Genomic DNA, 18,218 nt, shown 5'->3' on the forward strand with positions numbered 1-18,218 from the left:
TAAAGCTGTAAATCAGCCATCAGTGGACTCGCAGTGACATGATTTTTGACTGACAGGATTTCTCTCATGTTTGTCACATTTCTCTGTATCTCAGTCATTGGTGTTTATCAAAGATGTGACATCACCAAGTGAACAACAGGTTAATGCTATATTTCATTTAACTAAACAGAAGTGTATCTGATCAGGCTGTTGAAGCACCATTGAGTAAAATGTGTATACCTGTTGAGGGTGGTATTTATGTATGTATCAGTGCGCTCCAGTGAGCAGCACAGTTTTGTGTCTTTGAGTACGGCCATGTGAAGGTGATTCGGAGACGTGGTGGCAGACTAAGTGCCGCGAGAATGACTTCCTTCCCCCAGGTCTCCTGAGTCCTGTCACTTCTGAAAGCTTCCTGCTTAAATCATCTAATTCTCCCTGCCAATCTGCAGCGCGGGCCGCATCCACAGACGTCCGCCGACAGCTCCATCAGAGCGCTCCCAATTGCCTTGCCCGACCGCCCGCCGCCGTTGCTCAGTCAATCCACAGAAAAAAAGAAGCCAACCCTCCCTCCCTCTACCGCCACCACCACCAGCATTTCTCCATGTCCCCTTTCCTTTTTCTTTCCTCTCCTCTTTTTCCTCCTCTCTTTCTCCCCCTCCCGAGGGCTTTGAACTCTGTATATTAATTTTTAACAGAAATTTCTCTCCCTCCACAGCTCACCCCTCCCTCCCTCTTTCCCTCCCTCCGGAGCTTGATATTTGTTTGAAGTTACCGTCTGTACACTTTGCAAGGACACAGACCCGGCCCCATCTCTCTTTCCTTAGCTCTTTCCTTCTCTTTGTGCTTCTGTCCTTCCTCTTTTTTTTTCCCACCTCCTCCTCGTCGTCCTTTCAAATGCCAGTGTTTGACATCCGATTCCTGCTGGTTGGTTTTTACAGGCCATCAGAGTAATGGAGGTACCGGTGGTAAAGATAAGAGGAGGCGAGGCGGGTGCCGAGGAGAAAATGATGATTAAATCTATAGTCAATATGGTACAGTATAGTGTTTGCCTCTCTGTGTGACTGTTTGACACTTTGATGGGAACTTTGGGTGGGGGGGTGGAGTGCTGCATGAGTTTTAATTCACACTGGGGACTCACTCAATCATTGTGCATGGCCAAGTCACTCATACTGAATTGATTTGTGGGTGAATATTTAACTGTAAGTCATGTAATGCTTGATGTCCGGACCGTCTCTGACGGAGATTTGCACTCAAATGTCAATGCAAGTTTCTTAGCTGAAAAGTAATATTGAAGTCATTTAAAATACTTTCTATTTAGCCACATGGCATTTGAAAATGGCCAATATCTAGCTGTTAAATACAAAGGTTACAGTTTCAAGCAGCTCCACAAAAAAATCTATTTGCACACAAAAGATTTCATTGGACAGCTTTGGAGTTTGATCAATAGCAATGGACGTAAGAAGCTTTGATTTTTGAGTGTCATCTCCTGTTTAAAGGAATATTTTGAGAAATGTACAAGTATGCTTTCTTTCTGAGAGTGAGATGAGATTGATAAAAGTCTGTCTTTAGTCTCTACACATCTACAGTCAAGATGTGCTTAGCTTAGCATAAATGCTTGACGTTCGGGGAAACGGCGAACCTCTGTCCGAAGTTTAAAAATTAACCTGCTAGCACCTCTAAAGCTAATTTATTTACAAGCTCTATCTCATTTGTTCAATTTGTACATAACTTTATTCAGTGAAATATTCCCAGATGCAGTATTCGTATCACTTTGGTCATCCTTCCATTTTGAGTAAAATGTCTCAATAACTGTTGGATACTCTCAGGATGAATTCTAATCACATTACTGACATCTTAACTTTTAATACTGCAACATCATCAGGTTCAATTTTTACATTGTCCAAAATTGACCAAATTATTGAAAAGACGAAGGTGGCCAAGGAGGTGAACACAGTAAATATTAGGTGATTAAGGGTAGTCCAAGACTAGACTTGTGTCTCAATGGATATTTTCATAGAATCTTGTCTTTAGTTTAGGACTAAAGGATTCTTAGTTGTTGTCTGAGAAAACTGGCTCTATACTCGCTAAACATCAGAATGTTAGCATTTAGCTCAACTTACAACTTTGCCTAAATACTGCCTCATAGAGCCTCTTTCATGGCTTAGTTTTGTTACTGTGTGAGTTTATGTACAGTTAAAAAAAGAGATGTAAAAAGCTTATTAGTAAGCTGTAAAAGTATTGGTAGGTGAAGTTTAAACACAGCCAGGCTAGCTATTACTCCCTGCTTCCAGTCTTTATGCTAACCTAGGCTTTACGTGTCCTGACTGCAGCTGACTAAACTAAAAAGGTGAACACAGTAAACATTATGGATCGATTTCTCTGACATGAATTAAGTCTAGTCCAAGACTAGACTTGTTTTTCAATGAATGTTTTCACAGAATCCTGACTTTAGTTTAGGTCTTAGTATATGTCCAAGAAACTGGCCCTATACATGCTAAAGATCAGAATGTTAGCACACTGATTATAGCATTTAGCTCAACTCACAGCTGTGCCTAAATACAACCGTACAGGGCCTCTCGCATGACTTAGTCTTGTTACTGTCTTAGTTGGGTTTATGGTTAGTACAGTTTCTTTTTTAAAAGAAGAAAAAAAGGAGATACAACTTGCTAATTGGTAAGCTTTAGAAGTGTTGGTAGGTGTATTTTTGAACCTCAGACACAGCCAGGCTAGCTATTTCTTCCTGCTTCCAGTCTTTATGCTAATGTAGGCTATACACGTCCTGACTGCAGCTCTGTATTTAACACACGGACATAAGATTGGTATTGATCCTGTCATCTCACCTTTAGAAAGAAAGCAAATAAATTCCTTTAACATGTTTCTAAGGAAATATGTATCCTAACAGTGTAATAACGAATGTGGTTCTAACTGTGTATGTGTCACTACGCCAATTCCTCTCCACTTCTTTTTGCCTTCGTCCTATGTCACCTACTGGAACTAATTCTCCTGAGGTAATTTGTTTTACGCAGGTTTACAGGTGGCACAAGTAATTTCACCCCTTCCAGCACCTCCATGTCTGCCTATAAGCAGCCCCGGCAGTTAGTTTGTGATTTAATTTCTGCTCTCTGTTATTGAAGCCATTGATTCGAACAACTCTACTCTGATTCTGAGTAACGCTTTGTCTCATCTGAGAGGGCAGAACTGATTGTTTTCATGCAGCACTGAACAATTTTTTATTTTTTATTTTTTGCTATATGGCAGAGAGAGAGAGAATATGATTGTGTCTACAGTATGTGTAAGAGTGAATGATTGTACACTGCAGGCTGTTCTACACCTATTTTTTTCTTGATGGATTGAAGATGTCTGCAGTGGTAGTATGAGTTCCTCTGACCTTGCTGTATTGACTCTTTGATTAACTGGATGAGGAGACATGGCCCTTCTTTCAGATAATTAAGGGAAGTTTAAACCTATTACAGGCAGAAAATATTAGACCAGTGTATTAAACAGGCTTGTGTAACAATTATAATCATGATTTAGATCTTTAGGGGGGGAAAAAAAACAACTGACAAATTTAGTCTCCAATTAACTCCATAAGTTAGGTCAATAGTTGAGTTGAGTTAATAAAATTGGTGGTGTGGCTTTGGGAATGGCTCTGATCCAGACTGAAATATCTCAGATTGACTTTTGTACATTTATGTCCCCAATGGATGAATCCTTTTGACTTTGGTATATTACTCCTCTGTGACATAGAGGCACATTGATGAAGACAGCAAATGTAGTTTATTTCAACACAATGACTTCTTCTGCAAAAAATACTCTCTAGAGCACAAAGTATGTATTAATATGCAGAAGAAAATAATCCCCACAATTACGTTGAGTAATGTAAACTAGAGGCTTTTAGTAGTAAAGAATTCGTTATGAGCTAGCTTTTTATAAAGCTGTACTAGCCATGTTTCAAATGTTTCAAATAGTATGTAAATGTTATTACCTGCATTTGTTCCTGACTATAAAGTTCCCCTCAGCTCTATGACATTTTAGCATCTTTTAGCTTGTTGTTTTGGTCTTTGCTAATCCACTGTTGGTTCAATCTCACATCTACCCATTCATCTAGTCTCCAGCTCAGTTTAACACACTGTACACTATCTTCCCAACAGCAAATAACAGATGGACAAAGTGAAAACAGTGAAGCATTGAGCAGCTTTAGAGCTAGATATTTAGCATAGGAGTCAGTAGAGACTAAACCAGAGCTCAAAAGAGAGTGAATATTGGGTTTACAACCAAGAAGCTACACGAAATATGCAGCTAATGTTGCTCCGTATTTTTTGCATGTGTAAATAGACTGCTAACTTTTTAGCATAGCAACTTCATAGAGTCATAATCTATAAAACACGTGCAATTCGTTGACGTAGCCAAGAAACTCTGCTTAATGTAGTTTTAATGAAGAAACTTAAAAAAAAAAAAAAAGTATCTCCAATAAGTGTAGGGAGGTAGAAACATATTAATTGATGGGCTCACACATTGTTGGTGGAATTTGTTGACATTAATAAAATGATAGTGTATAGAGTTTTTTCGTCATTTTTAAGCATTGCACGGAGAATTTGTCACAGATTGAAACTTCCTCATTTTCAGCTGGAAATAATGAAACTAACTATGCAATGAAACTAATGAAATTAACACAGCCTTTTATTCACACTCCTGTAATTCACTGATTAATTATGCGCTTCCGAATGCTTCTTTTTTGCTTTACCGGTCCATCATGTACTGCTCCATTACTCTGTACTATGGTTACTCCTCCTATTCAGGACATCAACACTCCGTGTATACTGACAGACAACATCCAGGAGATCGGCGACGGAGAGAATACTGATTTCGAGACGGTGTTCGTCCTCACAGACTTTGATTCGCCAGACTACAGCTACCTCTACAAACGTGACAACCGCATCGTCGGCCCTCCTGTAGTGCTGCACTGTGCTGCGAGGGAGGAAGTAAGTCTTTTTCATTAGCAAAGAATGGAGGCACAGGCAAGATTCGTAGACATACTGATGTTATAAAGATTTGAGCGTCTCCTTTAGTGTTTCTGGCTTTCTGGTTTCTTAAACCTTTTCAATATCACATTAAATATTCGTGGCTTCATTCTGAAATTCTGGCTCATGGAAATACAGCGTGTTGGGAGGGCCCATCAGAGACGAGCCTAAAATGAGCCTTGATTTGGGGGAAGAAGCAACGGAACAGGATGATGAACAGGAGTTTCCTCTGCCTGCTGTGCTGCCTGTCTGCCAGAGGCTTCACATAGGATGCTAATGTCAAACATGAACAATATGCCCCGACTGTGGCTGCTATCAACAAGACAGAGTGCTCCGCACATTTATCTGCTGAAGAACAGGTTTAGACTGCATTGCAGAGCATCATAAATATGTATATGTCTTGATAGCATCCGGGGGTGGGGGTGTTAGGATGTTACGTTTTACAGTTTTTCACACATGTCAGACATTTATGTTACCTACAAACTATTAGGTGTTGCAGTCTGTTAATATATTTAACCATTGTCTTTGTCCATACTGTGAATGAATGTATGCAGTTATAGTTTCCAGTGAATTGTTAATCATATTTTTAGAAGACAATATATTGATATATCGATATATTGGCAGATAATAATATATGTACAGACTAAATAGATAAACACTCCTTTAATAAAGAAAAGAAATTAAAAGAAAGATCCCTCAAATGTAGCTATCAAACTCAAAGAAATGTAACCCTAACTATGAATAAAAACATTTAAAAATAGCAACACATATCGGACCACATAGTCACAGATACTGATTTATCTGTGATAGGTTACTGCCAGCCAATAATATCAGCTGGCCAATATATCAGTTGGGCTCTAATGATAAGTATTTAAATGTAATTTTGTTATTTATATTAACATATTTATTGCACTTTTTTTTCCAGCCTGTCCCGTTTTCATGTCGTCCTCTGTACTGCACCACTATGCTCAACCTGTCGCTGTGTTTCACTGGCTTCAGAAACAAAGAGGAAATGGTGAGTTTATCAACTTAACAATGTAAAACTTTCACTTTTTCTTCATTTAGAGGATGAGATTTTAGGTTGGACCCAGAACGTGTCCTATTGGATTAAGCCTTTACACGCTGTCATTTAATCAGGGACCTATCTGATGATGATGATGAAATAGATTCATTGCATTAGACATATGATACGTCTTTCTTTCTTTCTGTTAAGCTTGTTTTTGCTGTTTTTTGTTGTCCATGTAGAAGAACTTGGTGAATCTGGTTCATCACATGGGTGGAACCATCCGAAAAGACTTCAGCACCAAGGTTACTCATCTCATCGCCTACTCCACTCATGGAGAGAAATACAGGGTTTGTACATCTTAACTGTTTCATTCACTTTTCCCCCCTCCCTTTATTTGACACTGATACCACTGTGTAGAAGGGCAGAGCTGTATTGTTCCAAATAATATCTCTAAGTTTGCATATGTATATAATATATATAAACTCTTTGATGAAATGCTATGAGGTGGATACATCAGGTATTAGATAACTGCACAAATACATTAACTTTTAAATTTTAAAAATAATTGGAAAAAGTCAGAAATTAAGGCAAAATATATCTAAAATACACATTATCAGATATCTAGGAAACCATTATAATGTTGATCCTTGGTTATAATGCTCAGTATAGGGTATACGGTAGTTCAATATTTAATGGAATTAGTGGAATAATCGAAGCCTCAGTCCCAACTGTTCAGATTTGTATTCATTTTTTCTTCAGTACATCTTAAAAGGCCAGCAGGACTCTTTCTAGGGATGTTGGAAGAAAGGTCAAAAAACAACATAAATAGTTTGTTGTAATCGTATAGTGTTTCAGTTGTCTTCAGTCAATGTTGGTGGGCCTGCACAGCAAGAACAACAGTCCAAAAATCTCAACAATCCATCAAGATAAGAACAGTGCCAGCACAGAAACGCACATTAGAACTGAAAACGATGTAAGATCGATATGAAACCGAGACAAAAGAGTCACAATGAAAATTAAACCCAAAACATAACCAACTCCAAAAAAAACAGTGATTCTTTCTTTCTTTCTTCTTTTTTCCCCCTCTGGATTACTATTGAACACTATTTATCCTCCTCTCTGCTTGAATAAACAGAATGAGGAGGAAATTATGTTAAGTTCCACCCAGCCTAGCTTGACTCCCAGTGTGTCTGGGTCTGATGTCAGAAAGTGGTAATTTAATTCCCATTTGGATCCTTAAAAAAAGAAAACGCAGTTCAATACAAGGCGTTCTCTAGAGGATAGATGTAGATAGATGGATGGGTGGATGAATAGATTGACAATAGTCATTCTCTTGGTTTCTGGCTGCACAGAGGAACAGATGATTAATGCCGTACTTCTTTCAATCATCTGTGGCAATGATTTTCTCCTTTCCTCTCAGTTGTTTCCTTTTACTTCTTTTCACCTCACCACACCCACCTCCTCCTTTTTCCCCCTCCTCAAGAGTTTTGTGCAGGGAGTGTTTTGTTCTAGCAGAACGAGACATAATGCAGCAAGGACCGAGTGTTGCTTTGTGACAGGCAGTCAAGGCTTTTTTCGATTTTTTTTAAAGTTAAAGCAGAAACGTTTTCAAACATGGGGCCTCTCATTCTTGTGTTTTTTTATATTGTGCCTGAAGTATAAAGTGTTTGTACTTGTCATATTCATCTTGTGATAGTGAGTGACAGAGCGATCAGGAGTAATGAAAACAAACTGGGGAGCTTGTTGTACCACCAACATTGACAATGGAATTAAGTCTGATAGTGATAAAACTATGCTTAGATACCTGCATATGTTATGCCCCCTCTGTCTGTTATTATGCACATTTTCTCATTGATGTTTTTATTTTTGCCCCTATCCTCACTGTATCTTATTGTGCTCTCATCTTGTAGCTGGCAGTGTGTATGGGGACACCCATCCTCACCCCATTATGGATTCATAAGGCCTGGGAGAGAAGAGACGATGTGTAAGCTGAAAATCCTTAAAATAAACTATTGAACCATTGTCATTTTGAAACGTTATTAGATAATAGTCCTTGAACCTGTTTTATTGGCCACAATTGTCACAACGTTGACATTTCACCACCTTTTAAGTTGAAGCTTAGGCTACTGTCTATAAAATAAAGTTGCAGCTAAATAATGAGCTGAAACTCACTATGAAGCTAAGAGGAGCTGCAGAGTCACTGATAATCATGTAGGGTCATCAATATGAGCCTCTGACATCACATCTAAAAACAAAATTTCAGCACTGATTTGTGATAGTGGACTTTATAAATAAAATTGATTCGGCGCTAACAAGGAGGTGATACTAAATGTTGACTCTTAATGACCAATAATGCAGGAGACAATATAACTGTAGATGAATGAGATGAAGTTTATTTTTTGTTGTTCCTTTTTTAATGTCAATTAAATATAACAGAATTACTATCAATATCCAATATCAAAAACCACTTCCTTGGGCCTGGACACACAGGAAGCATCAGCAGTGCGTGTGTATCGTGGATCCTCTTGTTTTTCATTTCTGCACCCATGTTAACAGATCAGCTATGAGACACATGCCTCACGCAATGCTGCTGCGGAGTGTAATCTAGAGAGTAGAGGTCCAGTGTGTTTGGCTCATTTGAGGAACTAGGTTTTATCTACAAGGATTTTCATCACTTGGGGTGGTGACAGCTGGGGTTTACCTAGTGGATATAATCACAAAAACCACGCTGCTTAACTTTATTTAGTCTCAACTAAATATAAATTAATTCTATAATGAAATGATATGAAACATTCTTATTGGTGGCCATTATTATTATTAAAGTCAAACTCAATGTAGATAGATAGAGCTGGCAGCTGCAGCAACACAGCCTGTGTGAACAGCACAAGCATGTGCATCTGAAAGGATCATTACTTACTGTTATGCATGATTAATATCATTCAAGTTTTCCAATAATTCTGATTGAATGAGACTAATTTATTGTTTTAAGTATTGACTGAATCTTGTATCCATTTTTATCTTCATCAAAAGACCAAAATTACTTTTAGGACTCTATGCACTTCATAGATGTAAGACCACTTTGCACATTGAGGGACAGGAGTGATTATACATAGAACAATGACATGGTTTGATTTTTTTCTGTCACCTTCATGTGTTCAGGTCATTACATGCAGGAGAAGAGGTGTTTCGAACAGAGTTCAAAGTGCCTCCATTCCAGGACTGCATCCTCAGCTTTTTGGGTTTCTCAGAAGAAGAGAAGGCCAACATGGAGGAGAGGACTCTCAAACACGGTCAGTGCCACAGCACACAGGGAGATTGTATATATGTGACTATAATGTTTATCACTTCTCAAACCATCTCCATGTGTTTCTGTGTCTCAGGTGGCAGCCACCTCGAGGTGGGAGACGAGAGGTGTACACACATGGTGGTGGAGGAAAACTCAGTGAAGGATCTTCCGTTTTCTCCCTCCAAGAAACTCTTTGTGGTCAAACAGGAGGTACACTTTCAGAACATGCTGACATGGTGTGTCTATTGGTAAAAGATAAATGCTCATATAAAGAGAAGCAAAGACAAATGTTTTTCATTACAAAGTTAAAGTTAGTGATAGAGGTCCTTATGAATGAGGAGACAAGGAATATCCAAGGAACTCGGCAACTTGCCACCCTGATCACTGAAGTTGGTGCCTAATAGGTGCTTGTTGGCATTAGCAACCCATAAAACCTTTCATTTTTTAAATTAAAAAAAAAATCTCTAGAGGCCATTGTCTAGCTACACATCATCCAGACAAAGGTGAACTAGCTAACATTATGCTAGTAGAATGCTAACAAAATGCATAATTGATCTACTGGTATCTAGCAAAATTAAACATAACTGTAGCCTAGCTCTATTGAGTAGTGAAGGCTTGTTAATGTGTATTTTAGAAGTTTTGACCACTAGCCAAATGGCCAGTGGTCAAAGAAGTCCACTCAATAGATCAGCGTTGTTTTTTTGGCTAGTGAGTGAAGCAACAGCCATTTCTATATTTTACTAGCATTTGTCTGTTGGCTGATGCTAATTTTGTGTCCTGGTTAGAACAACAGTACAGTACACACATTACAGACTGGGTAGAGCCCTCTCGGTGCTGCTTCTGAAGCCAGGCAAGTTTGACACATCCATGATACCGGTCAAGTACTACGTCGACATATCAGAGTGATTGGTATACTCTGAGGCTCTGCTACAAGATGATACAGACACAGGGGAGGCTAGAAACAAGTGAAGAGTGCTATCAGTTGTTTCCCCTCTAAACAGCATGCCAGATGATCATCTGATCAGGATTCCTTTTGGGATAAACCTCAATCAATACAGCCTCTGCTCCCCTTCGCTCTGTCTCTGCTGTCAGAGACAGAGATCAATAGATTTCTCCTTCCAGCGGATGAATAATTTGAACCAAGCTAGAGCGGTGGTTTAGCTGTAGTCATAACCCCACAATCAATAGTCTTTTCTTTACTCTGCCAGTTTCCTCAGTTTTCAAAGGGAAGTGTGTGTCATAATAATATCTATAAGTCTTTTTTTTCTTCTTTCTGTTAGCTCTTTTCTAAAAAAAAACAAAACCCTCTCCTCTCTTTTGTGCAGTGGTTCTGGGGAAGCATTCAGATGGACGCTCGAGCCGGAGAGTCCATGTACCTCTATGAGAAGGTGAGTTTAGGTGTATTCATGCAAGTCAAATGCACATTCACATACACTCACCTGACACAATGCAAACAACAACACAAAGAGGAGTTATTTCTGTGTAGAGTGAGGACTGTTGATAGTGATCACTTCTGTCCAAGTCAAATTGACTTAAGCAGATTATTATAACCAATTTTTTTTTTGTATGAACAGCTACATGTTTCATAGAAGTAATGTTAAAAAACTAGAATTACTGTAGTTTTCCATTTTTTCCCCCCATATGTTGTCATTAGGGCCCAACAGATACTGGATTTAAGGGTCCGATGCTGATACTGATATTAGGGAGCAAAACATTTTTGTTTTGTGTTATATGTACAGATTAAACACAAAAACGCACCTTTTTTTTCAATGATCCCTCAAATGTGGTTATCAAACACTTGTGACAAAGATATGTAATGGAGTTATTTTACAGTTTAACATTAAACTTTATTGTATAAAATGACATCAGTGCACTGTAACACTAAACACCCCAGGGAATTGAGTTATTATAATTAGCTATTAATAAAAACAGGATGAAATCTACATAAAGTGCTGCCCATATAACTATAAAACACATTTAAGAAATATCGGTGCATATCAGACAACATATTAGCCGATACCAATATATCTGTGATAGGCAAATAATATTGGCTACTACTTGATAACTATAAGCAAGTTATTAATCAGCATTTGTATATAAATGATTCTGTCCCAGGCTTTTGGATCCATATAAGCAGTTGATTACTGTGTCTGTGATCACTATTAGCAGTTTACACTTCATATGTATTAGAATTATATAAAGGTTACTTGAGTTTTTCACACAAAGCAACCATTAGTCAGTCCATTAGTTGACTAAAATAAATTAATCGGCAACCATTTTGATAATGGAATAATCTTTTTAATTCATATTTCAAACAGAAACATTCGCTGATCCAAGGTTTCAAATATGAGAATATGTTGCTTTTCTTGCGTCATAAGTTAGAGTAAATTTCATGTGTGAATGTTTTATTGACCAATTGATTAATCGAGATTATTCTGATTATTCAATTCTTGTTATTCCATTGTCAGGATTGTCTTTTGTGCCCTTATTTCATTTGGAAAGTTAGGCCTTCTGCACATAAAACATTTTGAATAAATTAAATGAATGTTGAAATTCATGTTTGTGTCCCACTAAAACATGATGAAAAACTGAGGGAGTGCCGGGAGCACTTTTACCACATTCCAGCCATAGCACACTAAGCTGTGATAATCATATGTGATCTCAAAGCAGGCTTTGAGCGATGGTATTATGGTCTGGCTTGGTAACAGAGTCTAGGTTTAACCTCCTATCCACCGGATCCATCTGGATGTTCCAGCTGCCTCACAGCTCCATCACGTAGTGACTCTGGTAGCATTCAGAGATGTAATGTAGTGCAGCAGACACATTTCCAGTTTGATTTAGAGGTTCTGTTCCTACATTGATGTGACTGTGGCTCAGCAGGTTGAGTGGGATGTGCTGCCAATTGTTATTGTGAAGCAGCTACAGAGACTGGAATGTACCCTTCTCTGAAATCAGCAGTACTAATGTTCAATAACACTTGTCCAACACAACAAGAATGTGGGGAAAAATCACGTTTTAATGTTTAGATAGATACTCACTCACTCGCTCACTAGCTCACTCACTCACTCACTCACTCATTGACTCAGTCACTCACTCAGTCACTTACTCACTCACTCACTGACTCAGTCACTCACTCATGTACTCACTCACTCATTGACTCAGTCAATCACTCATTGACTCAGTCACTCACTCACTTACTCACTCACTCACTGACTCAGTCACTCACTTATGTACTCACTCACTCAAATGAAAATTAATATGAACATTTAAATCTGTTAAACTTGCATATGGAGGTTCTGTAACGATTGCCGGATGGTAATAGTTGGTATTCTTAATTGACGATATGGGCAAAGAGGGATGAATGAACCTAGTTAAGTCCCATATGTGTTTTTAACCATGCTGTCACACCCTTTGTGTTAAGATCTACTCATGCGCTATGTTTCAGGGATCGGGTGTGAGTCTTGTCCCAGTCAGCGTTACCTAACTCACCTCACACTGCACAGCCTTGACATTTATTCCACTTCCATTCATCATAAGTAGCAAACCATAAAGCTTCTTTCTTGCTTTCCTTTTTTATTAATTGCCTCGTATCTATCTGGTCCCGCCGTATTTCAGAACGACAGCCCGGCCATGAAGAAGGCGGTGTCTCTCCTCTCCCTCACCACCCCCAACAGTAACCGTAAGCGAAGGCGTCTGAGGGACACGCTGGCTCAGCTCACCAAGGAGACAGAGATCTCCCCCTTCCCTCCGCCACGCAAAAGGCCTTCAGCAGAGCACTCCTTGTCCATGGGTTCTCTGCTGGACATCTCAAACACCCCCGAGACATGCAAGGCCTTGGCAGGTAAGAGGGAAAAAGATGGAATGGAGAAGGAGAACACCTGCTTGATCCAACCCTCAATCACTTTTTCTACCATTTGAAATTTGGTTGTTGACTCATAAGAGACCAGTAACAAGATGAACCCCCCCCCCCCCCTCTTCTTTCCAGAAGACACAGTAGGGAACAGATCAGGAAGACAAGGAGATGATACTATGACCAGGAATACAAGAAGGAAAAGCAGGCAGAGGAGGATTAGGACAGACAGGAATGAGAGGAGGAAAAGGTCCTACAGGAGTTCAGGTTCTCTTCAACAGCTAGAGGAGCAGCAGCCAGGAACTTCTGCAGGTCAGGTTTTTGCCTCCAGAGTAGGACTGAGCTGATACAGATAATCAGGCCTGTTCATGGATTATGTAAAGTAGTAAGTGAAAGAACTCTGTGGTAAAGATAAATAAGTCATGCCCCAGTTTATTCAGTTTAAGCAAAAGCCTTGTATTATGTCGAAGGCAAGCAGAGTGTAGTGGGGGTAAAAGATAGCGTGACTGTGCATTTGTGCAGACCACAGTGTCACCTGGAGAAATGTTGTCATACTCAGGGGGGCGCTCAAAATAAAACCGCCTTAAGCTCCTTTCTTCCTCTCACCAGGAGGCGCTGCACCATGACAGGGATTAGATTACCATGAAAGCATTCCACCACTGTACATTAGATACATGGCAACAGAAAGTTTTCACTTCTACAGTACATTTGCAAATGCATACAAATGGATAGATTTGTTATATTACTTACAGTCTTAAGTCACTTACTAGTAATGTATCAGTTTTGCAATCAGATATATTGTTTGGTCAGATATATTTGTTTACGATTACTGGGTGGTTGTAAAAGGTACAATTTAAAGGTAATGATCAAATAATGTGAGAAAAAGATAGCTGAAGAACTCATATAAAGTCTGATGGCAGAAAACAGACTAAAATACAGTATGACTCATAACTGGTGGCTAAGATAAGTGCTCCACAGCATTTCCATTTTAAAAAGTTACCTCTATTAATTAATAAAGGATTTAATTAAGTACAGTCTCCTGCCTGTATGAGAATAACAAACAAAGGAGTGCTCCACTGTGTTATTAATGTCATGTGGAGAGCAGCCTCTCTGCTGTACTGTTGGCTCCGGTGGAAGACATCAGTGTTGTTTTAGGTGAAATCGACTGAGCACTGAGTTATTTTCTTCACGCCAGAGTTGGTTTAGGTTGTTGAATGCTACAGTGACAGCATAGAAGCATCACAGTATACTTCACGTTTGTCTCGCTGAGGTAATTATTTAGTCATTGAATCAAAAAAAGCGTGAAACCTTTACCATTTTTAAAGATAAAATACAAAATAACTACTCTACTCTAGATAGATAGATTTTCAACAAAGGCAACAACCAGTAATGCAGTAATATAGATGAGAAGACCCTCATAATGTAAGCTAATGTAGAAGTCATTAGTTGCCTTTAAAGTCAAATTAAAATGACATTTGAGCTTCTTTAGCTTCTGTACTGTGAGCGCTGTACAGTTACAAGAGGGATTTACATTAACTCCTTAACATTTTAATGGACAACTTTATAATGGGTGGGGCTTACACTTCCCTCACCTGTTAGATGAGGGAGAGAATAGGAGCTCAGTCAGTGTTTTTTCCCACTGATTGCTATACAAGCTACTTTATCCTACACAAGTGGTCAAATGTGGTTTAAATCATGGGTGTGGTTAGAAGTTTTCCCAAAGTCACATTTGATTAGTATAATTTTTTGTCAATACCTCTGAATTTAAGATGATTTATTAACATCAACATTTAAACCATTTTACAAGAAGTAAAAACACAGCTCGGTTTTTCACTGTATCTTTAATTATGTTGGAAATGCACCAACTGAACAAAACAAAATCCTTTTGAACATGAGATTTATTCATGTAAAAATAGCTGTTGGCTCACACACCTGTGGCTGTAAACTAACAGTCTGTGTGTGTGTAGCTTTGTTAGGCTTCCTTCCATATGAATGATAATAGGTGTGTGAGGAGGTGTGTGTCCATCTGCTGAGGTGACACAAATAAAATAGTCTTACACCTGTAGTTTTGCACACATGTACAGTTGGTTTTACTTGGATATGCAGCAAATTCAGCATGATTTGTCTTTCTGATTCAAGCCAAATAATCCAACTTTATGTGAATTACTTAAGGTGGACCTGGCACAGTCTGTCGGTGCTTAACCGTCATATTAACAGCTCTCCTTCCTCCTCTCCTGCCTTATCCTTCTTCCCTCCAGAGAGCTCCAAGCCATCCAAGAGTTCCACCCCAGTCCTGTCCAAGCAGTCGGCCAGGTGGCAGGTCTCCAAGGAGCTCTACCAGACCGAGAGCAACTATGTGGACATTTTAAACACCATACTACAGGTTAGCACAATGAGCTGTCTCTAACACTGGTGGTTGCCCCTGACAACAGTTTTCAGGCTAAGCTACAATCATTAAAGAGGTGTGTGTGTGTGTCTCTGTCTCTGTGTCAGACAGCTGACCAGTGAGGGAGAAAATGACCTGCCTGACCATTTCTCTTTCAGTCTCCCTCCCCTCTTCAAAATCTTTCACTTTTTTCTTTCTTTTCTTCACTATCTCATTTAGGCTTCCTCTATTTTTGATGTTGCTTCCTTTTCATTCACTCGCTCTCTCTCTCTTCCTCTCTCTCTCTCCCTTACACCTGAGTTTAGATGTTTCCTCGTCCTCAATAAAAAGCAGAAAGTGGACTTCTCTCCCCACATGCTGCTCAATTCACCTTAATAATGCTCCTGTAGCTTGCTCTCAAAGGAAAACACACAGTTCTAGCTGATTCCATCATTCACACATTTAGTAATCACTGTATGCTGTTGATTACTGCAAATGCTGCTTGTTTCTCTCACTCAATCATGCTCATTTTTCACTCTTTGAGCTAAAAAATGCAGCTCAAGTATATTTACCTCTAACTGAGTGCAGCTCTTCCAGCCATTCACTGAGGCAGCAGATAGTCTAAACTCCCGTTCAGACGGGCAGCAGACAGCAGAGCGCTAATTGGATTTCATTTTTCAAACATGACACAGCAGTTATTATACAGGTTGACTGCAAGAAATGAGCTTCAAGTTAAATTATACTCACTTTTTTTTACTGACAGAATTATGTTAATCAACTTGAACAAAAGCTGATTTTGTTGATTGATTTTTACAAGTGTAAGTGCAAGTAATATGATTCAAAGTGTTTAGTAGATTGAAGTCAATCCACAGCTGACTGGCAGAAAACTTAACCAAAGCTGACAGCATGAATAAAAAATAAAGCAGAACAAATCCAAAAAGGGAGCTGAAGATTAGTCAGTCACATCTGATCTGAATACACCTGAGTGTAATTAATCCAAACCCCAAAATATATTCAGCCTGAGTACACCCAGGTGGAGCACCAATCAACTAACAGCTGCAGTTACAAAAGAGTAGCAAACGCATGCATGTGTTGATATATCAGAGAGTTAGAGGCGTGTGAAGCTTGTTCTTGTGTGTATTTTAGCAGTTCTCCAATAAAAAGTTTTATTATCTGAGGTCTAGCAGCACTTTATTAATGCTCAGAATTGGTTATTTCTTTTCTACAACTAAAGGAGAGAAACAGTCTTCAAAATTAGATTATATTTTTTCATGTATGACAGTTAGGAATATAGTCCATTGAATGAGTTACCTGTGAGTCCAGATGAGGTCATGTTCACTGCTCCTGCTTTGTTCTCTAATAAGTCATTCAAATCAAATGTAGGACAAAAAGGCAAGAATTAAGTCTTTCATCTCTGTTAGAAAAAAAAATCTTCATAAGGCTGCAACTCACAATTATTTTATTATCAATTAATGTGTTAATCTTGATTAATCAATTAGGTAAATCCATAAAATGTCAGAAAATGGTGAAACATTTCTGTCATTGTTTCCCAAAGCCAAAGGTGACATAACAGTTCCCAACCCAAAGATATGGAGTTTACTTAAATAGAAGACTAACTAGAACATCTGGAATCAGATAATTTGGACCAACTAATCAATTAACTAATGTCTTTAAAACTAGATCTAACTGTATGTCTTGTGTGTCCTCAAACGCTACCATCTTTTAGTATGATAACACATGACACATGCATGTTCTCATCTCTGTTTCTATTTGCAGCTTTTCAAGCTTCCACTGGAGAAAGAGGGGCAGGTGGGAGGACCAATCCTGGCCCAGGAAGAAATGAAGACAATATTTGGTTGCATCCCAGACATCTACGAGGTTCACACCAGGATAAAGGTAGGGTGTTCACAACACTGTCCCATCAATGTGGAGCAGATAACTGCCATGTGTAGTTTTTGTTGATTTTCTGTGTTGTTTGTTAATCAGAGTGACCTGGAGGAGATGCTCAGTGATTGGTCAGAGGATAAGAGTGTAGGAGACATCATCCTCAAATATGTGAGTACTAACAAATCTCTATTTAAATGTACATGTTGAATTTTTTTACTTTCCATATATATGTGTGTATGGACTTGATTCATTGTATAAAGGAAGTAATTACATGTGGTTGCTTTTGCTGTTGCCATTACACACCCAGACCAGTGTGAAAAGTGCATTTATATTTTATACAGGATAGTGTCTACACTGACTTCTGGAGATGGTCAAAGCCATTGATCAGACATTGTATCACTGTCTCTACCCAGAACAATCAAAAGTCCACCCTTGCTGTTTCTGACCTGTTCTCATGTCTCTGTCCTCAGTCTGAAAAGTTGGTGAAGGCCTACCCACCATTCGTCAACTTCTTTGAAATGAGCAAGGAGACCATTGTCAGATGTGAGAAACTAAAGCCACGATTCCACGCCTTTCTCAAGGTATAACTTTTTGCTATTTGTAACTGTAGAAATGAGTTTGGCTGCTTTATGGATCACAAGCACATAACTACTGCATTAGAATATATACTTGTTCCAGAAAACTGATCATAATAGACATTATATAGGCATTATATTATATACATGTTATATTATATAGGCAGTATTATGCTCTAACAGACCTGCTTCATCCCACATTGACAGACTGTTAAGTACCTTGTGAAGTATAACATGAAATCACTGTCT

The 18,218-nt window shown here is 38.8% G+C and overlaps 1 protein-coding gene across 4 annotated transcripts in view; it reads left to right on the plus strand.

The window, feature by feature from the left end:
* The window catches only part of ect2 (epithelial cell transforming 2), a 46,259-nt gene that overhangs the window by 7,451 nt on the left and 20,590 nt on the right, over positions 1-18,218 (plus strand). For 2 of the 4 annotated variants that reach the window (XM_053321657.1, XM_053321659.1), the window contains exons 4-17: positions 918-1,010; positions 4,779-4,961; positions 5,926-6,015; positions 6,246-6,353; positions 7,917-7,990; positions 9,166-9,296; positions 9,387-9,502; positions 10,618-10,680; positions 12,908-13,133; positions 13,278-13,454; positions 15,401-15,525; positions 17,284-17,403; positions 17,494-17,562; positions 17,865-17,975. In XM_053321657.1, coding sequence (XP_053177632.1) covers positions 918-1,010; positions 4,779-4,961; positions 5,926-6,015; positions 6,246-6,353; positions 7,917-7,990; positions 9,166-9,296; positions 9,387-9,502; positions 10,618-10,680; positions 12,908-13,133; positions 13,278-13,454; positions 15,401-15,525; positions 17,284-17,403; positions 17,494-17,562; positions 17,865-17,975 — 1,686 coding nt within the window. The remainder of the gene's footprint in view (positions 1-917; positions 1,011-4,778; positions 4,962-5,925; positions 6,016-6,245; positions 6,354-7,916; positions 7,991-9,165; positions 9,297-9,386; positions 9,503-10,617; positions 10,681-12,907; positions 13,134-13,277; positions 13,455-15,400; positions 15,526-17,283; positions 17,404-17,493; positions 17,563-17,864; positions 17,976-18,218) is intronic. The other 2 variants (XM_053321658.1, XM_053321660.1) reach the window with 1 other exon arrangement.

This window comes from Scomber japonicus, chromosome 7, assembly GCF_027409825.1.
Source record: "Scomber japonicus isolate fScoJap1 chromosome 7, fScoJap1.pri, whole genome shotgun sequence".
NCBI classification, from domain to species: Eukaryota; Metazoa; Chordata; class Actinopteri; order Scombriformes; family Scombridae; genus Scomber; species Scomber japonicus.